General features: G+C 55.8%; 1 protein-coding gene across 2 annotated transcripts in view; it reads left to right on the top strand.

Moving 5' to 3' along the window:
* The window catches only part of FBLN1 (fibulin 1), a 97,966-nt gene that overhangs the window by 37,590 nt on the left and 39,365 nt on the right, over positions 1–21,011 (top strand). For both annotated transcript variants that reach the window (XM_072742435.1, XM_072742436.1), the window contains exons 9-14: positions 610–753; positions 1,560–1,688; positions 2,369–2,494; positions 5,061–5,180; positions 5,945–6,076; positions 7,676–7,799. In XM_072742435.1, coding sequence (XP_072598536.1) covers positions 610–753; positions 1,560–1,688; positions 2,369–2,494; positions 5,061–5,180; positions 5,945–6,076; positions 7,676–7,799 — 775 coding nt within the window. The remainder of the gene's footprint in view (positions 1–609; positions 754–1,559; positions 1,689–2,368; positions 2,495–5,060; positions 5,181–5,944; positions 6,077–7,675; positions 7,800–21,011) is intronic.

Raw genomic sequence — 21,011 nt, 5'->3', positions numbered from 1 at the left:
CCCAGGGAGACGAGGCACATGGCTTCCCAGGTGGGGACCATGAGACGTGGGGCCCGGGGGGCCTGCCCAGGAGCCGTGGGTGTGCTGTAAGGGCCCAAGCCTGGCTGCAGGAGCTACTGGCCAGAGTGAGGCCGTAGCCAGGCGGGGCTGGGCCAGCGTCAGAGGAGCCCAGAACCTCGCAGGGGCAAGGGTGTGGCCACCTCTGTCTCCCTGAACCCAGCACGCACCCCGCGTGGGAGTGAGTGAATACAGGGTGGTGCCCCAATTGCCAAGTCGGTGGTGTAGACATTGAGTCCTGTGAGATGTCCAATGTCCAGTGTCAGAAGGGATGTAGCCACGTGATCGTGGGCAGGCCTGAGAGGAGGCAGGCGGGCGGCCCCAGATCCCGGGGCAAGGAAAGAAGGTTTAGGAGCAAGGAGGTGGCCCAGGCAGGTGGTATTTAAGCTGGCGTGTGCGGGCGAGATCCGGGAGCAAGTTGGGAGGCCACGTATAGTGCCTCTGTGTGTGGTTTTGCAGCGAGGGGGGACATGGGGTTTTTTGGAGATCCAGTGGTTGGGTTTTGGAGGTCCTCCGTGTTTAACCACGTTGTCTCGATCTTCCCCGCTGTAGATATCAATGAGTGTCTAAGTATCAGTGCCCCATGCCCTGTTGGGCAGACATGCATCAACACGGAGGGCTCCTACACATGCCAGAAGAACGTGCCCAACTGTGGCCGTGGCTACCATCTCAACGAGGAGGGAACCCGCTGTGTTGGTTGGTATTAAAAAAGGAAACCAATCTGAAATCAGCCTTTCTGACTGCTCCCAACGCACCCCTCCCTTCTCTGGACGGGGAGAGGAGGCTCCCCAAAGCGAAGCTGTTTCCACCTGTCCATCCGTCCCATCGCTCATCTCCAAGCATAAACCCTTATCATCCATTGCTTGGACTATTGCAGTAGGATGCCAGCCTACCACTGCCCCCTGCCTTGTCCCTTTCATTCTGTCTGAGGTGTCCTGAGCTGCAATCTCCCTTGTGCCCCCCAGCCCACAGTCCCCACTGGCGAGAGACAAAGCATAGAAGTTCTCTGCTTAGAATTTAGTTCCCTGAGGTGGCCCCAACTTCACAAACCTTATAATTCAGATGACATAGGCCTTGCTGCTCCTTAAATGAGCCCTGCCCTTTCCTCTCTGGGTGGTTTTCTGCGTTTCCATCATTCCCTCTGCCCACCTGCTGCTACATTCCTTTCCATCCAGATTCCTGCTAGATCCAGATCCCTGCTAGTGGGAAGGAGTCTTTCTCCCTATGCCTCCCAGATCACTTCCCTAGCATCTCCCCTGGTCACTGGGCACTTCCTGCCTTAGCTAGGGCCACTGCTGGCCACCTGGAGCAGGAGGCTCCCTAGGGTAGGGGCTGCATCTGGGTCACACAGTAGGCACTCTGTGACATGCTGAAGAATAAATAATGCTGCTGTCAGTGTACATCTCAGTTTGCTGCTTTCTTGTCTTCCTTTCTTATCATCTTCGAGGGGAGGGGGGAACCCCACACTAAACGTTTTTCAATGTGTCCTTTTCTTTTGCAAGATGTGGACGAGTGTGCGGCACCCTCTGAGCCTTGTGGGCCAGGGCACCTGTGTGTGAACTCCCCTGGAAGTTTCCGTTGTGAGTGCAAGGCTGGATACTATTTCGATGGCATCAGCAGGACGTGCGTGGGTACGTGGGTTTCCCCGAAAGCCAGGTGGCCCCCCTGGGGTGACCATAGTCCGTGCCTCACCTGAGAAGTCCTGGCACGGCAGCCCCAGAGAGCAGATCCCATGTCACAGGACGCCCCCCCTTCTGGTTCCAGCCCTGCTGCTGTGCCCCCAGGTGTGAGCTGCCTCCCACCTGTACAGCAGGTGCTCTGCTTGACCCAAGACCTGCAAGCCTGCTCTACACATGTCCAGAAGCATTAGGGATTTCCCAGAGTCACTGCTCACCCCCAGGGCTGGGGGCTGTGTGTATAGCCCACGACAAAAGAACCAAAGGTGGTATGGTGGCCTGACCTCCAAGATCAGGGACAGAGGCCGTGCTGGCCGGCACCTGCCATCCCCAATCCAGGCTTCTCGGGAAGGCTGGCAGCTGCCCTGCCCACCGCCCCAGAGCCCCGTGTCAGACCCCAGCGGACCCCCCTTTTGGGGCTTTGGGGTAGAGAATGGGCAGGTGGGCACGTCAGGTGGACAGGGAGGTCGCGTGTGGCCCCGGCTCCCCTGCTGACTTGCCACGGGCTTGGGACAGGTCACTCTGCCCAAGGTGGGGCCACGGGAGGTGGGGGATGGAGGTGGCGAGCAGAGGCAGTGGGGGGCACTGCAGCGGGTTGGGTGCTGCCCTGAGCCAGCCCGCCTGCCCCATTACAGACATTAACGAGTGTCGGCGCTACCCCGGGCGCCTGTGTGGCCACAAGTGCGAGAACACGCCAGGCTCCTACTTTTGCAGCTGCACCATGGGCTTCCGGCTTTCTGCAGACGGCCGGTCGTGCGAAGGTGAGGCTGTGCAGGTGGGATGGGGGTGCCCAGAACCCCCTTCTGGGGAGAACCACCGCTCCACCTGCAGACACATAGGGACAGACTCGGGTTCGTCTCCCAAGGACATACTATGTGACACCTGGTGGGGGAATCGCCTGTAAAAGCTGGCTTGTCAGCGACGACTCCTCACTTGCCGCTCCCGGCCCCCGAGTGCCTGGTGGCACATGCCCAGGGCCGCACACGTGGGGATCAATAACCCAAAGAGACTGTGTGGGCCGTGGCTAAGAGTGTGCGATCTGGAGGCACCTGACCTCCCACCCTGTATTCACGTGACCATGGGGAGTGGCTGCCCCTGTGTCCTAACAGGAGAAATGGGGTTGATAGGTCAGATTTTCAAGTAAGTTGGAAAGTCGGGTTTTCCTCCTCGTTGCAGTCACAGAGAGACGTCAGTGTCAATCCATCTCAGCCGTGCAGAAGCCAAAGGCAGGAGGCTTTTTAGATGCTGGGGCGAGCCGAGGGGAAGTGCAGCAGGATGCCAAGTGGGGCGCAGCCTGTTTAGGCCGGCTGCACCTGCTAAGTGACTCCTACCCTCCCACAGAGACTGGGAGATGGGGGCCTACCCTCCTTGATGATCGCACCTCCAAGGCATGGCGCCTGTGTCCCTGGAGAAAGACTCTTGGGTGCAGAGGATGCATCTCAAAGGGACAAAGAAACGCTTTACATTTGCAAGTTTTCCAAAGTAAATACTTGCAAGAAACAAGGGAGGCCAGGGTGTGTAGTCAGGTGTTGGCTGGAGCGCCGAGTATCTTTGGGCAGCGCTGACCTTTCCCAGTCGGGCCTCTCAGGGGTCTGAGGTCATCATCCCAGGCACCCCACTCGGGCCGGTCGAAGCCGTAATGCTAAAGTGCGGTCGGGTCTCTCTGGCTGCTGGGCGGGGGGTTGGGCAGAGTTGTTCAAGCAGAGTCTTCGGGTGATCACACAGCACCAGCTTCCTCTGGGGTTGGACTGAGCTGACATCATGTGCATTCAGCACAGGGCCTGGCATGCAGTAGGTGCTCAACAGGTGTCACATGTTCTACGGGGATGAGGTTCTGAGGTCAGAGCTTTGACAGCCCTCAGCAATCCCCTCCCCCTGTACACTTGGCAGGACGATCACAAAAGTCCGATAGGCCCAGATGCACCCAGACGGGAGGGTGGACAGTATGACGGGATCCTAGGCCCAAGAGTCCCTCCAAGTTTAGAATCTGTCCCCAAGAACCAGACCCAATGCACACGTATCAGCAAGGAAACAGATTCACGCATCGGGGGGGTGGGGGGGGTGGGGGGGGGTGGCGGTCTCCCTAGAGCTTGGGTTCAAAACCCTAGCTTGGGTTAAGAAGTACCTCGGTGTTTCTGGGCCCCAGTGTCCTCATCTGGGACCCCAGTCGGGGTGGCAGGACCCATGTTATTGGGAGGCATGAGGATGAAGCCTGTGAAGAGCTCATCCCAGTGACCTGCGCTGAGACAAAGTGCCAGCTGTGGAGACCACTGGTGCTCTTGCTGTAATCGTTCATGGCTTATGCTGTTTCTCGTCACTCCTAAGTGACTGGAAAGGACACACTCACGTCTACGTTAGCAGCAACAGTGAGGACAGAGAACCAGGGCCTGGCCAGCTGTGCCCTGTCATTCCCTTAAGCATTTATAAAGCACACCCGACAGGGTGTGTAGTGAGAACGTGGTTCCTGCCTTCAGGGAGTGTCTAGGCTGTGGTGAGAAGCCACACGGGGTCAGAGGTGAGCAGGGAACCGGGTGAGCAGCTGGCAGCCAGGCTGGGCACTGGGGGTGCAGCAGGATAAAACATCGGGTGAGAGGCCAATGGACATTCTCAGCTGCTCGCCCCTCCTGCCCTGCTAGGGGTTAGCCATAAATGCATGTGAGTAGGGCCTTCTAGGCCAGAGGTTGGCAAAAAAAAAAAAAAAATTCTCTAAAAGCCACATAGTAACTGATTTTGGCTCTGCTGGCTGCAGTCTGTCGCACCTACTCACCTCTATGGCTGCAGTGCAAGAGCAGCCACAGATCGGGCTATATGAGTGAACGTGGCTGTGTTCCAATAAAACTTCATTTACAAAACCAAGCGGTGGGCCAGATGTGTGCTGATCCCTGCTCTAAGGGAAGGGAACAGATGAGCCGAAGCCCAGAGCTGCTGAGTAGCCTGGCGAGCGCCAGGTATTGGAGTGTTGGAAATATTGGCACATCGGCTGCTTGCCCAGGCCTCCCTCTCTGCAGAGGTGAAGTGGGGAGGGCTGCGATTGGATCTCCATTTGAGGGCCAGAACTGACCTGGCAGTGGCCCCACAGGACCCTGCTGGAGGAACCGAGACGAAGGCTCTACTGTCATCCTGATAAGAGGTTCCAGATCCATCAACCACAGGGGACTGAGAAGGAAGCTCTTTCCTGTGGGGCGACCCCAGACAGGCCCCCAGCCCCGACCTCAGGACCTCTGGCCCTTCCTCTATGTTAGCTTGAGGGAGGTGCTGTGCTTACAGCCCTGCCAGGGGCCAGGCTGGGTCATCGGGCGGTGACCTCGGGGACCCTCTCGTTTTCAGACGTGAATGAATGCAGCAGCAGCCCTTGCAGCCAGGAGTGTGCCAACGTGTATGGCTCCTACCAGTGCTACTGCCGGCGAGGCTACCAGCTGAGCGACGTGGACGGGGTCACCTGCGAAGGTGAGGGTGCCCCACTCGGCAGAGGGGAGATCACCCACCCCCTTCGACTTAACGCCTTTCCAGGCTGGCGGGTGGTGAGGGTTTTTCCCTGTCCAACTGAGATTTGTTTGGATACAAATAAGTCATTGAGAGTGAGGTTTAGGAAATAGCAGACACGTAACTGGGGATCGAAGTGCGTGCCAGGACCTTGACCTGCACGGGGCAGGAACCACACGTGATAGAGCCTGGTGGTGGTGACCCGGGCACAAGGTGGGGGCTCAGGGCCAGCCGCAAGCGTGACTCCGGACTCTGCTTGTCCTTGGCTGGGGCTATCCCTCCCCTGCTGTCTGAGGGCTGACTCCAGACCCACCAGGCTGTCAGAGGATTAAACCAGGAAAGCTTTGTATGGTTCCAAGTGCACCGTAGGTGCTTCAGGGACACCTGCTATTGGGGTTCCTATCTTTTCCTGGCAGGTGTATTTTTTATTAGCACATTTGTCCTATTAGCTCTCCTGAAGCCCTGGGCCTTTCCCTCCCTCAGCCGCCAGTCTGCCTCCTTCCCCACCTCCTTCCTGTACTTCACACCAGGAACTTGCTGTGTGACCCTAAGCGAGGCCCTTCCCTTCTTTGGCGTAAGGGCTTCCGAGGCCGCCCAGCACTTTGAGGCTTCCCGTGTCCCAGGTGCCCCACTTGACTACCCTCCCAGGCCCCGACCTGGCCCCCTGTTGGGAATGTAGCCCGGCCGGGGTCCACACAGGACACTAAGGGTGGGCTCTGCTGTCACAGACATTGACGAGTGCGCCCTGCCCACTGGTGGCCATATCTGCTCCTATCGCTGCATCAACATCCCTGGAAGCTTCCAGTGCAGCTGCCCTTCATCTGGATACAGGCTGGCCCCCAACGGCCGTAACTGCCAAGGTGAGCACTGTGGAACCCCTGGGGGGTCACTGGGGCAGCCCCCAGCCTGGGGAGCTGCACTTCCCTGACCCAGGGGCCACACCACAGATGGGGTGCAACTGGGAGGGGGAGAGGAGGCCTCTGCATCCCACGTGTGTTCTGGGGCCCACACACCCCTGGTCTCCCAGACCTGGCACATCTGTCTCCAGCGGGTTCTGACTCCCCGGCCAGGCCCTCGGCAGCCCCCTGGGGACCAGGACAGCCTTTAGGGAGATGCCAGCCTAGGAGGAAGTGGGAACTTGGTGCCCAGAAGACCCCATTCCACAGCACGGAGCTGCTTGTTCAAACTTTCACGCACCCACTCGACTTGCTGGGAACCAGGCCCTGCCGAGAGCTGGGGGCAGAGCAGGGCCCAGGCAGGGGATGGGTGCGTTCTGGTGGGCAGCAGCCCTGAGTCTCTGTAGTGCTGAGCTCTGAGGCCATGAGGGCCCTACTGGGGCTGTGGGTCGGCTCCAGTGTGGGCTAAATAAGGGGGCCAGTGGCAGCCCCCTGTACCCCGCTCCCAGCACTCTAGGGGGCATCCCGGGCCCTGTGACTGAGCCCTTCGATAAGCGAGAGGGGGTGCTGAGTAGATACTCGTGTGGATGAAGGCCCTGGGACGGATCTGGGGAAGACCCCAGGAGCTCAGTCACGGAGGCTGGGTCTGTCAGCCCCTTCCTCACCAGCCCCTGACACAGGACCGTCGACCCAGAGGCTCCTGAGGGCCTGGGATCTGCACTTGTCAACACTGGTAGTGAAGCAGGGGACTTTGATCAAAGGCAGGCAGGAACTGTGGCCCTTCCTGGGAGGGACCCACTCTGCTCGCCCACAGCGCTGGATGGAAGTCACTTTGTTTTCGCCTTTCTGGCAGAGGAGATGACTTTCTTGCTCCTGGCCGGCCTCCCTCACCACAGCCTGGGGTCCTGCCAAGCCCTGCAGAAACACATTCCTGAACCTCAGCCTTTGAGATTAGGAGTGTTGTTTTTGCCACCAGGATGAGGCATCTGGCATCACTTCACAGATGCTTCCCAGGCTGGGTGGCATCCCCCAGACCCCAGCGTGGGGCTGCTCCCGCTGTCCTCGGTCCTCTCGGGACGGTGCCCCCAGCTTCCCCAACCCTGGGCCCGAGCACACCGTAGAATCCCGGTCCCCTCCCCTGTACTGTGGGACTGGTGGCTTCTGCTATGTCCCCACTGGGATGTGTCGAGTCCCACATGAGGGGAGGGTGTGCTGACCCTGGCACCAGCCCCCATGGGTTCAGCGCTCGACTCTGCCGCTTACAGAACATGTGACCTTAGGAGAGTCACCAAACCTCTGTGGGCTCCTTCCTAAAATGAGACGATGATAGCATTGCCCATTGAAGCATTAGGAGAAAGGACAGGACTCCTCGAAGCACTTCCAGGGCCGTTCTTGTCACCCTCATCCCACGAACTGTGAATAATAAGTGAAAACTCTATAAACACTGACAGATCCTGGGGGTGAAACAGCTGGTGCGGTCCTGTGGGTGGGAGGCTCCCCGTCTGCAGATGGGGACATGCAGGTGGCCTCGGCCTTCACTGGGCGCCTCGGGGTCTCTCACAGACATCGACGAGTGTGTGACCGGCATCCACAATTGCTCCATCAACGAGACCTGCTTCAACATCCAGGGGGGCTTCCGCTGCCTGGCCTTCGAGTGCCCCAAGAACTACCGCCGCTCCGCAGACACGTAAGTCCCATGGGCCCCACCGCGGTCTGCCTGCGTCGGCCTTCCGGGGAAGGGGGCACGGCTCTGGGCCGGGGAGGGCGGTTCATGATCAGTGCCCTCCCCCGGGGGTCCCGGGAAACTGGAGGACCCTGAGTCTCCAGCAGCCTGGCTGTAGAGCCACGGAGTGACATCAAGGTGGGTGGGCCTGCCCTGTGCGTGGAGGGAGCCCTCAGCCCTCTGGTTGCCCAGGATAAGACAGAGCCGCGGGGCAGCGCTCTGGGCCTTGGCTTCCTCACCTGCAGGACACAGGTGTGGGGACATGCTCTGACCCAGATGAGGGTGATGCTGGTTCTGGGTGAGCTGACGTGGTTGCCGGGGTGTCATCAGTAGGCCATCCCCCCCATACCACCTCCTAGAAGCCGGATTCTGTTCACATTCTATGTCCCAAACCTGAAGCTATGTGTTGTCATGTCACTGTAAGGTCCCTCCCTCCCAGGCCGCTGGGATGGCTGCCGGAGGGTCCAGGAAGCCCCTTCCTCAGGGCCTGGGGAGGACCCTCTGGTCTCACTCCAGGCCACCCTGCCCCTACGTTTATTCAGTGAGTTGTGCTTGGTGCCGCGGTCAGTAGCTGCAGGAAGAGCTCTCCAGGGGGGCAGATTCCGGAGCACGGAGGGGTGAGCCCTCCCTCCGCCCCCTGGAAAGCTCCAAGCCAGCGAGGCTGACCGCCACTCGGCCTCTTGACCTGCAGTCTGCTGCTCCTGCTGGGGGTCAGGGCCTCCTTGGCTGGTGCCCCTGGCCTCGCCGTCTGCTTCCTCTGCCTCGGTGCGGGGGGGGTGGTTACCCTGGCCTGTGGTTCTGGCCGGGCCTCCGGCTTGCTGGATGCCAGAACGGGAGACGCTCTGAGAGCCCATCTCCCCGGTGGCCCTTTGGGCCCTTCCCGGCGACGGCACGCTCATCCTCGGGCCTCGCTGTCCCCGCGGGCCTGCTCCGCGGCCCCAGTGCGGGTGTGTCCGTCCTCCTGGAAAGCCCACAGCTCAGGTCCTCCCTGCGCCCGGTTAGGGAGGGGCCCCTCCAGAGCTGGGTATGCGGGTGTGCGGCCTTCCGGAGACCTCCCGGGTCACACAGAGGTCCGGAGGGTGGCAGGGACAGTCCTCTGACTGCTGGGAAAGTTGTGTCCTCAGTTTGAGGCTGGGCTGCTGTTCCGTGTTGTGACCCTGTGTCTGCGTCTGGGTTTGAGGGCTCTGGAAAACCAGCTGGCCCTGGGTGTGGACTTGTAACTCACGCACAGCCACGAGACCCACGTGGGAGGCAGCTGCCCTGGTGGCGTCTGCACACCCCCTGAGCCCAAGGGCTGAGGGTGGGCGCTGTGTGCCGAGGCCACAGCCCAGATCGGCAGACCCACCTCCTCCGTGCGTGTTGGTGTGTGCCGTGGAAGGCTCTGCTTCTCGGTGCTGGAGAAAGTCATCTACTTGTTTGGGGACCGCGGGCATACCATGTGCCGGAGTCTGGGCGCACAGTGGGCCCACAAAGGCCCCCCATCCCCTGCACTGAGCCCAGTAGGAGCACAGGCCAGAACAGCAGAGGCCCCCAGGTACAGCAGGGCCCCCGGCTGGCCGGGGTTGGGGGCGTGGGGTGCCTGCAGTAGGCGATGCTAGAGAGAAGGGGAGGGAAGAGCTGAGTTGGGGGGGGGGAGACATGGGGGGGAGGATTGAAGTAGGCCTGTGGACAGGGGCGGGGTGGCGAAGGGCTTCCAGCCAGGATGCGGAGTGTTTCCGCAGGGAACCTGGATCTGCGTGGTGCTCACTTAGGGGGTTGGTGCTCCAGGGCTCCATCTGTCCCCACCCCTGTCCCCGGGCCTGATATCGAGGGGGCTCGTCACTTTCTGTGAGTCAGGACTGGGATTCAGGCACGAGGGGGAGGATGAGGCTCCAAGCCACCCCTCCCAGGAAGCTGGCCAAGATTAATGCCCAGTCCTGCTCGCCAGCGCCCCCCGGTGGTGAGAGCAGAACAGAGAGCTGCACGGAGTCTGCCCCAACTCCTGTTGCACCAGCCCTGCTGACTGTTCTGGAGCCTCGTGGGGATGCTGGGGCATCCTGGGAAGATGCTGGCTTGGAGTCGGGTTCCCTTGGGTTTGCCTTCCCGCTCAGTCTATTCCGGGTCTCTTGACTTCTTAGGACCTCCACACTCCAGCTGCAAGGAGGGTGGTGACGTCTCAGGGTCATGGGTGCTGAGCGGTGATGGTGGGGCAAAGCCCCCTCGTAACACTCACGCTGGGTTCTGCCCCGCTAGGGTGTGGGTAGACGGTTTTTATGGATGAAGGGAAGGTGGGTGATACCCCTGGTGTCCGGGTCCCGGCATGGCCTGAGAGGCTGCATAGAAAGGGGAAGAACTGGGGCAGGGATTCCAGGTTTCCGGCCTCGCTGTCCTGCTCCCCGGCGCTGCGGCCTCAGGTCAGTGGCTTGGCCACCCAGGGGCCTCTGTCTGTCTGCAACACCTGCTCGGTGAGGCCTTGAGGATTAGCGAGGATTAGTGGTAACGAGCTCCAGGCGTCCAGCCCAGCGCTGGCCAGCATGCAGTCGATGCTCAGAAAAAGTTGCGGTGAGGATGCTCACTAGCCACGCCATTTCTCTGCCTCGGGGGCACCGCAAAGCCAACACGGAGGTTCCTTGGGGTGACTTTGCTGTTCTGGCTCTGCCGCTTCTGACTGTGCGGCTGGTGGAGTGGTCGGGCCCTCAGGCGGGTGACGGGATACGGGCTCCTGCAGGGCTGTGTGGTTGGGGCCGTCACTGCTGCACACACGAATCCATCTGGTTGCAGTCTTGTCCTTCGCTGCTCCCCGTGGGGCATCGTGGGCCAGCCAGGAGCCCAGCATAGGAAGGGGGAGCTGGGCTGGAACCCCAAGTTGAGTGGCCGTAGGAGGATCTTATCCCAGCTGCCCCCTCCTAGTGAGGGGACCACAGGGAGCTTCTGGCCTAGTGTGAGCGTAGTGACAAGCCTCTGAACCAGCTTGGGCAGGATGCAGGCCAGAGCTCCAAGCAAGGACTGGCTAGTCCCAGCACTGCTAACTGCTCAGGCTGGACTTTTTGTCTATTTTTATAGCTTTTTTTCCTCCTCAAAAATTCTCCTGAAGAATGTCTCATCTGACCTTCAGAAAGCAATTTGTAAAATTCTAAAGCGCTGTATTAGGAAAGACCCAGGAGCCGGCACTTCTGAGGTTAGTGTTTAGGGTGCCTTGAGAGGGAAGATTTAAAGCACGCGCACACACACATTTGTGTGCGCACATTCTCTCTCTCTCTCTCTGGGCCTCAGCCTTCTCTTTCTCTCCACACCGTCTCCTTCTGGGCAGTGTCCCTGGCAGCCAAGGGGCAGTAACTGGAGCATGACCCAGCAGGCTGGGCCACAGACCACAGGGCTGGGACGCGTGGATCCTCCAGGCTATTAAGATCCTGACCACACGATTCCCTCCGACCCGCAGGAGGAATGTCAAGTGTTCCAGGGCCTGGGATGGGACTGAAAGCATCCTCTTTATCTGCTCAGCACGCCCGAGCCCTGAGACTCATGGTCTTGGAAGCCAGAGCGAGGCTGGGTAGCCTTGTTTGGCACGGCTCTGGGCCTGAGGGTGTAACGCGGGTGGACGGAGGGGTGGAGCCCCGCCTGGGCCTGTTCCTGGGGCATCTCTCCAGAACGACGAGAGCATGGCAGTCAAGGAGGTGCCAGCAGGGAAGGCTGTAAGCATGGGACAGCTTGGGGATGGGTGGCCGGAGGGGCCGGGCCTCCCAGAAGCAGGGACAAGGCCTGGAGGACATTCTTTTTCTGGCGCGTGGCAGTTTTCAATAATTGCGTTTTCACAGAAAATACAGTGTTCCGATCAAACGGGTTGAACAGAGAAATTGGGGCACGTTGTTGTCTTGTACATGATGAGACAGAAACCAAGACATGCGGTCCCGGGAACCTGGTGCTTCTCTGAGCCCCAATGGCCCCTCCTCAGTCCACGCGTACCGGCTAACAAAGACTTTTATGTCTGGCACAGTCAGGCAGGCAGGTGGCTTGCCAGAGGCAGGAGTTGTGATTTCTGTGCTGTTTCAGGAAATTTCGGGTAAAGCAGGATAGAAGGGCTGCAGTTGGAACTGAGCAGGAGAATCGGGGCCGTACTTAACCGTGCACATCTTCTAAAGCATGTAGCAGGTGTCGAGCCCATGCCAGGTACTGGAGGTAAAGCCAAGGAGCCCTTGCCCGGCCCCTGGGAAGGGAGTGCTCTAGAAGGAGCCCGGCTCAGAAATGCCTAGTGTGGGAAAGAGCTTGGAGTGCTCTGGGTTAATGACTATACCCAGAGCATGACGCACACCTCGCGTTCGCTCCCTCCACACACGCCGGGTTAATGCTTCTCCCCTGGCACATCACAACCGTGTCCTTGGACGGGGTACAGGCCACACAGGACTGGGAAAGCCGGTGTCACATGAAGGAGACTCTAGTGCCACCTGCTGGCCAGACCCACCAAGCCCTTCCTCGAGCAGCTGGGGTGTGGATGCACGCGCACGCGCAACCGGGCTTTCAAGTGAGGCCAACTTTGCGTCTACCCCTCACTACAGACTCTGGAGTCATGGAGGTGTCCTCATTGAGCTTTGATCTTCCCGCCAATAGAACAGGGGGACAAAGTGGGACAGGGACGTGAGCTAATGGAAGGAGAAACCCCGATGCACCCGGCATGAGGCCAGGCACCATCCCGTGGTGTCTCCCAAATGGCCTGGAACGCTCCCATTTGGCCTGGACCTAGGGTCTCTGGGGGTAGGCCGCCCCTCAGCAGCACCCTTCTTCTGCTTACCTCCTGTCCTCTGTCCCCCCACTGCCCTCGGGGCCCCTGCCATGCGTGACTCCTCACCCACCCTGGAGGCTCATCCCCAGGGAGGACCAAGGAGCTCGCTCCCAGGGCTCTGAGTGCTCCGAAGGTAACTGGCCAAGTAAACGAAATGGTTCCTACCAGTCCTGATAAAAAGCTGGAAGTAGGACGTAGAAAGAGACCACACGCACAGTAAATGCCGAGTGCAGGGGAGTCCAGGGGACCAAGCACGAGGCGTGGAAACTTAAAGAGCTGAAAGGGATGGAAGATAGGATGGGACGTGCTCCGGGCTAGAGCATCCCAACAAGGTCAAAATGGCAGAACTTCCTGGGACGTGCTCCGCAAAGTCCCAGATGGCTCTGCACTTTGGCTGCACCTCCTATGGCAGCTGCCGTCCGAGTGGGAAGTCCTGGCGTTCGGGAGGCATGAGATAGTTCGTGTCCCCGTCGTCTCGCAGGAGGTTACAACCTGCCTGCATCTCCACTACAGGAAGTTAGGAGCCATCATCTCCTGTCGGAGGAAGTTAGGCGCTCTCGCCAACCTGTCACAGGAAGGTGGGACCTAAACAGGAAGTCAGAACTCTTTCCATCCTGTCACAGGAAGTCAGAACCTCTGGGAATCCCTGAGTGGCTCAGCAGTTTAGCGCTGGCCTTTGGCCCAGGGCGCAATCCTGGAGTCCCTGGATCGAGCCCCGCGTCGGGCTGCCAGCATGGAGCCTGCTTCTCCCTCCTCCTGTGTCTCTGCCTCTCTCTCTATCATAAATAAATAATCTATAAATACTAAATAAATTAAAAAAAAAAAGGAAGTCAGAGCCTCTTTCCACCCTGTCACAGGAAGTCAGAAACTCTTTCCACCCTGTCACAGGAAGTCAGAACCCCTTTCCATCCTGGCACAGGAAGTCAGAACCTCTTTCCATATGTCACAGGAAGTCAGAACCTCTTTCCACCCTGTCACAGAAGGTCAGAACCTCTTTGCATCCTGTCACAGGAAGTCAGAACCTCTTGCCACCCTGTCACAGGAAGTCAGAACCTCTTTCCACCATGTCACAGGAAGTCAGAACCTCTTTCCATCCTGTCACAGGAAGTCAGAACCTCTTTCCACCCTGTAACAGGAAATTAGAACCTCTTTCCACCCTGTCGCAGGAAGTTAGAACCTCTCGACCCTGTCACAGGAAGTTAGAACCTCTTCTCCATCCTGGCACAGGAAGTCAGAACCTCTTTCCACCCTGTCACAGGAAGTCACAACCTCTTTCCATCCTGTCACAGGAAGTCAGAACCTCTTTCCACCCTGTCACAGGAAGTCAGAACCTATTTCCACCCTGTCACAGGAAGTCAGAACCTCTTTCCACCCTGTCACAGGAAGTCAGAACCTATTTCCACCCTGTCACAGGAAGTCACAACCTCTTTCCATACTGTCACAGGAAGTCAGAACCTCTTGCCACCCTGTCACAGGAAGTCAGAACCTCTTTCCATCCTGGCACAGGAAGTCAGAACCTCTTTGCATCCTGTCACAGGAAGTCAGAACCTCTTTCCACCCTGTAACAGGAAATTAGAACCCCTTTCTACCCTGGCACAGGAAGTTAGAACCACTTTCCACCCTGTCACAGGAAGTCACAACCTCTTTCCATACTGTCACAGGAAGTCAGAACCTCTTGCCACCCTGTCACAGGAGGTCAGAACCTCTTTCCATCCTGGCACAGGAAGTCAGAACCTCTTTGCATCCTGTCACAGGAAGTCAGAACCTCTTTCCAACCTGTAACAGGAAATTAGAACCTCTTTCCACCCTGTCGCAGGAAGTTAGAACCTCTTTCCACCCTGTCGCAGGAAGTCACAACCTCTTTCCATACTGTCACAGGAAGTCAGAACCTCTTGCCACCCTGTCACAGGAGGTCAGAACCTCTTTCCATCCTGGCACAGGAAGTCAGAACCTCTTTGCATCCTGTCACAGGAAGTTAGAACCTCTTTCCAACCTGTAACAGGAAATTAGAACCTCTTTCCACCCTGTCGCAGGAAGTTAGAACCTCTTTCCACCCTGTCACAGGAAGTTAGAACCTCTTTCTACCCTGGCACAGGAAGTTAGAACCACTTTCCACCCTGTCACAGGAAGTCACAACCTCTTTCCATACTGTCACAGGAAGTCAGAACCTCTTGCCACCCTGTCACAGGAGGTCAGAACCTCTTTCCATCCTGGCACAGGAAGTCAGAACCTCTTTGCATCCTGTCACAGGAAGTTAGAACCTCTTTCCAACCTGTAACAGGAAATTAGAACCTCTTTCCACCCTGTCGCAGGAAGTTAGAACCTCTTTCCACCCTGTCACAGGAAGTTAGAACCTCTTTCCACCCTGTCGCAGGAAGTTAGAACCTCTGGACCCTGTCACAGGAAGTTAGAACTTCTTTCCACCCTGTAACAGGAAATTAGAACCTCTTTCCACCCTGTTGCAGGAAGTTAGAACCTCTTTCCACCGTGTCACAGGAAGTCAGATCCTCTTTCCACCCTGTCACAGGAGGAAGTTAGAACCTCTTCCCACCCTCTCACATGAAGTAGAACCTCTTTCCACCCTGTCACAGGAAGTTAGAACTTCTTTCCACCCTGTAACCGGAAGTTAGAACCTCTTTCCACCGTGTCACAGGAGGAAGTTAGAACCTCTTCCCACGTACTCACAGGAAATCACAACCTCTTTCCATCCTGTCACAGGAAGTCAGAACCTATTTCCACCCTGTCTCAGGAAGTCACAACCTAGTTCCAGCCTGTCACAGGAAGTAGAACCTCTTTACATCCTGGCACAGGAAGTGAGAACCTCTTTCCACCCTGTCACAGGAAGTCAGAACCTCTTTCCATCCTGGCATGGGAAGTCAGAACCTCTTTCCACCCTGTCACAGGAAGTCACAACCTCTTTCCATACTGTCACAGGAAGTCAGAACCTCTTGCCACCCTGTCACAGGAGGTCAGAACCTCTTTGCATCCTGTCACAGGAAGTCAGAACCTCTGGGAATCCCTGAGTGGCTCAGCAGTTTAGTGCTGGCCTTTGGCCCAGGGCGCAATCCTGGAGTCCCTGGATCGAGCCCCGCGTCGGGCTGCCAGCATGGAGCCTGCTTCTCCCTCCTCCTGTGTCTCTGCCTCTCTCTCTATCATAAATAAAAAATCTATAAATACTAAATAAATTAAAAAAAAAAAAGGAAGTCAGAACCTCTTTCCACCCTGTCACAGGAAGTAAGAACCTCTTTCCACCCTGTCGCAGGAAGTTAGAACCTCTGGACCCTGTCACAGGAGGTTAGAACCTCTTTCCACCCTGTCACAGGAAGTAAGAACCTCTTTCCACCGTGTCGCAGGAAGTTAGAACCTCTGGACCCTGTCACAGGAAGTCAGAACCTCTTTCCACCCTGTCACAGGAAGTCAGAACCTCTTTCCACCCTGTCGCAGGAAGTTAGAACCTCTTTCCACCCTGTCACAGGAAGTTAGAACCTCTGGACCCTGTCACAGGAAGTCAGAACCTCTTTCCACCCTGTCACAGGAAGTCAGAACCTCTTGCCACCCTGTCACAGGAGGTCAGAACCTCTTTGCATCTTGTCACAGAGAGTCAGAACCTCTGGGAATCCCTGAGTGGCTCAGCAGTTTAGCGCTGGCCTTTGGCCCAGGGCGCAATCCTGGAGTCCCTGGATCGAGCCCCGCGTCGGGCTGCCAGCATGGAGCCTGCTTCTCCCTCCTCCTGTGTCTCTGCCTCTCTCTCTATCATAAATAAATAATCTATAAATACTAAATAAATTAAAAAAAAAAAGGGAAGTCAGAGCCTCTTTCCACCCTGTCACAGGAAGTCAGAACCTCTTTCCATACTGTCACAGGAAGTCAGAACCTCTTGCCACCCTGTCACAGGAGGTCAGAACCTCTTTCCATCCTGGCACAGGAAGTCAGAACCTCTTTCCAACCTGTAACAGGAAATTAGAACCTCTTTCCACCCTGTCGCAGGAAGTTAGAACCTCTTTCCACCCTGTCACAGGAAGTTAGAACCTCTTTCCACCCTGTCGCAGGAAGTTAGAACCTCTGGACCCTGTCACAGGAAGTTAGAACTTCTTTCCACCCTGTAACAGGAAATTAGAACCTCTTTCCATCCTGTCACAGGAATTTAGAACCTATTTCCAACCTGTAGCAGGAAGTTAGAACCTCTTTCCACCGTGTCACAGGAAGTCAGAACCTCTTTCCAAGCTGTCACAGGAAGTCAGAACCCCTTTCCAATCTGTCACAGGAAGTTAGAACCTCTGCCCATCCTGTCACAGGAAGGTGGGACCTGTAACAGGAAGTTAGCTCTTTCCATCCAATTACAAGAAGTTACGATCTGTCATTATCCTGTCACAGGAAGTTAGAACCTCTTTCCACCCTGTAACAGGAAGTCAGAACCTCTTTCCACCCTGTCACAGGGAGTCAGATCCTCTTTCCATCCTGTCACGGGAAGTCAGAACCTCTTTCCACCCTGTAACAGGAAGTCAGAACCTCTTTCCACCCTGTCACAGGGAGTCAGAACCTCTTTCCACCCTGTCACAGGAAGTCAGAACCTCTTTCCACCCTGTCACAGGAAGTCAGAACCTATTTCCACCCTGTCACAGGAAGTCACAACCTCTTTCCATACTGTCACAGGAAGTCAGAACCTCTTGCCACCCTGTCACAGGAAGTCAGAACCTCTTTCCACCTTGTAACAGGAAATTAGAACCTCTTTCCACCCTGTCGCAGGAAGTTAGAACCTCTCGACCCTGTCACAGGAAGTTAGAACCTCTTTCCACCCTGTCACAGGAAGTCAGAACCTCTTTCCATCCTGTCACAGGAAGTTAGAACCTCTGCCCATCCTGTCGCAGGAAGGTGGGGCCTGTTACAGTAAGTTAGCTCTTTCCATCCAATTACAAGAAGTTACGATCTGTCATTATCCTGTCACAGGAAGTTAGAACCTCTTTCCATCCTGTCACAGGAAGTCAGAACCTCTTTCCACCCTGTCACAGGAAGTGAGAACCTCTTCCCACCCTGTCACAGGAAGTCAGAACCTCTTTCCACCCTGTCACAGGAAGTCAGAACCTCTTTCCACCCTGTCACAGGAAGTCAGATCCTCTTTCCATCCTGTCACAGGAAGTTAGAACCTCTTTCCACCCTGTCACAGGAAGTGAGAACCTCTTTCCAACCTGTCACAGGAAATTAGAACCTTTTCCACCCTGTAACAGGAAGTTAGAACCTGTTTCCACCCTGTCACTGGAGGAAGTTAGAACTTCTTTCCACCCTGTAACAGGAAGTTAAAACCTCTTTCCACCCTGTCACAGGAAGTCAGAACCTCTTTCCACCCTGTCACAGGAAATTAGAACCTTTTCCACCCTGTTACAGGAAGTTAGAACCTGTTTCCACCCTGTCACTGGAGGAAGTTAGAACTTCTTTCCACCCTATAACAGGAAGTTAAAACCTCTTTCCACCGTGTCACAGGGAGTCAGAATCTCTTTCCACCCTGTCACAGGAAATTAGAACCTTTTCCACCCTGTCACAGGAAGTTAGAACTTGTTTCCACCCTGTCACTGGAGGAAGTTAGAACTTCTTTCCACCCTGTAACAGGAAGTTAAAACCTCTTTCCACCGTGTCACAGGGAGTCAGAACCTTTTACACCCTGTCACAGGAGGAAGTTAGAACCTCTTCCCATCCTGTCACCGGAAGTTAGAACCTCTTTGCCTCCTGTCACAGAAAGTTAGAACGTTTTTCCATCCTGTCACAGGAAGTTAGAACCTTTTCCACCCTGTCACAGTAGTTAGCACCTCTGCCCATCCTGTCACTTGAAGTTAGAACCTCTTTCCACCCTGGTACAGGAAGTTAGAACCTCTTTCCCCCATGTCAGAGGAAGTTAGAGCCTCTTTCCACCCTGAAACAGGAAGTTAGAACCTATTTCCACTGTGTCAGAAGAAGTTAGAACCTCTTTCCATCCTGGCACATTAAGTAAGAACCTCTTTCCATCCTGTCACAGGAAGTTAGAACCTCTGCCCATCATGTCACAGGAAGTCAGAACCTCTTTCCACCCTGTCACAGGAAATCAGAACCTCTTTCCACCCTGTCACAGGAATTTACAACCTCTTTCCCCCGTGTCAGAGGAGGTTTGAACCTCTTTCCACCCTGTCACAGGAAGTTAGAACCTATTTCCACTGTGTCAGAAGAAGTTAGATCCTCTTTCCATCCTGTCACTGGAAGTTAGAACCTCTTCCCACTCTGTCACAGGAAGTCAGAACCTCTTTCCACCCTGTCACAGGAAGTCAGAACCTCTTTCCACCCTGTCACAGGAAGTCAGAACCTCTTTCCACCCTGTCACAGGAAGTCAGACCCTATTTCCACCCTGTCACAGTAAGTCAGAACCTCTTTCCATCCTGGCACAGGAAGTCAGAACATCTTTCCATCCTGGTACAGGAACTCAGAGCTTCTTTCCACCCTGTCACAGGAAGTCAGAGCATCTTTCCACCGTGTCACAGGAAGTGAGAACCTCTTCCCACCCTGTCACAGGAAGTCAGAACCTCTTTCCATCCTGTCACAGGAAGTCAGAACCTCTTTCCACCCTGTCACAGGAAGTCAGATCCTCTTTCCATCCTGTCACAGGAAGTTAGAACCTCTTTCCACCCTGTCACAGTAAGTCAGAACCTCTTTCCATCCTGGCACAGGAAGTCAGAACATCTTTCCATCCTGGTACAGGAACTCAGAGCTTCTTTCCACCCTGTCACAGGAAGTCAGAGCATCTTTCCACCCTGTCACAGGAAGTGAGAACCTCTTCCCACCCTGTCACAGGAAGTCAGAACCTCTTTCCACCCTGTCACAGGAAGTCAGAACCTCTTTCCACCCTGTCACAGGAAGTCAGAACCTCTTTCCACCCTGTCACAGGAAGTCAGACCCTATTTCCACCCTGTCACAGTAAGTCAGAACCTCTTTCCATCCTGGCACAGGAAGTCAGAACATCTTTCCATCCTGGTACAGGAACTCAGAGCTTCTTTCCACCCTGTCACAGGAAGTCAGAGCATCTTTCCACCGTGTCACAGGAAGTGAGAACCTCTTCCCACCCTGTCACAGGAAGTCAGAACCTCTTTCCATCCTGTCACAGGAAGTCAGAACCTCTTTCCACCCTGTCACAGGAAGTCAGATCCTCTTTCCATCCTGTCACAGGAAGTTAGAACCTCTTTCCACCCTGTCACAGTAAGTCAGAACCTCTTTCCATCCTGGCACAGGAAGTCAGAACATCTTTCCATCCTGGTACAGGAACTCAGAGCTTCTTTCCACCCTGTCACAGGAAGTCAGAGCATCTTTCCACCCTGTCACAGGAAGTGAGAACCTCTTCCCACCCTGTCACAGGAAGTCAGAACCTCTTTGCATCCTGTCACAGGAAGTCAGAACCTCTTTTCACCCTGTCACAGGAAGTCAGATCCTCTTTCCATCCTGTCACAGGAAGTTAGAACCTCTTTCCACCCTGTCACAGTAAGTCAGAACCTCTTTCCATCCTGGCACAGGAAGTCAGAACATCTTTCCATCCTGGTACAGGAACTCAGAGCTTCTTTCCACCCTGTCACAGGAAGTCAGAGCATCTTTCCACCCTGTCACAGGAAGTGAGAACCTCTGCCCACCCTGTCACAGGAAGTCAGAACCTCTTTCCACCCTGTCACAGGAAGTCAGAACCTCTTTCCACCCTGTCACAGGAAGTCAGATCCTCTTTCCATCCTGTCACAGGAAGTGAGAACCTCTTCCCACCCTGTCACAGGAAGTCAGAACCTCTTTCCACCGTGTCACAGGAAGTCAGAACCTCTTTCCACCCTGTCACAAGAAGTCAGATCCTCTTTCCATCCTGTCACAGGAAGTTAGAACCTCTTTCCACCCTGTTACAGGAAGTTAGATCCTGTTTCCACCCTATCACTGGAGGAAGTTAGAACTTCTTTCCACCCTGTAACAGGAAGTTAAAACCTCTTTCCACCGTGTCACAGGGAGTCAGAACCTTTTACACCCTGTCACAGGAGGAAGTTAGAACCTCTTCCCACCGTCTCACAGGAAGTTAGAACCTCTTCCCATCCTGTCACCGGAAGTTAGAACCTCTTTGCCTCCTGTCACAGAAAGTTAGAACGTTTTTCCATCCTGTCACAGGAAGTTAGAACCTTTTCCTCCCTGTCACAGTAGTTAGCACCTCTGCCCATCCTGTCACTTGAAGTTAGAACCTCTTTCCACCCTGGTACAGGAAGTTAGAACCTCTTTCCCCCATGTCCGAGGAAGTTAGAACCTCTTTCCACCCTGAAACAGGAAGTTAGAACCTATTTCCACTGTGTCAGAAAAAGTTAGAACCTCTTTCCATCCTGGCACAGGAAGTAAGAACCTCTTTCCATCCTGTCACAGGAAGTTAGAACCTCTTTCCACCC

This window comes from Vulpes vulpes, chromosome 16 (assembly GCF_048418805.1).
Source record: "Vulpes vulpes isolate BD-2025 chromosome 16, VulVul3, whole genome shotgun sequence".
Classification (NCBI taxonomy): Eukaryota; Metazoa; Chordata; class Mammalia; order Carnivora; family Canidae; genus Vulpes; species Vulpes vulpes.
This window is presented reverse-complemented; position numbering and strand designations above follow the sequence as displayed.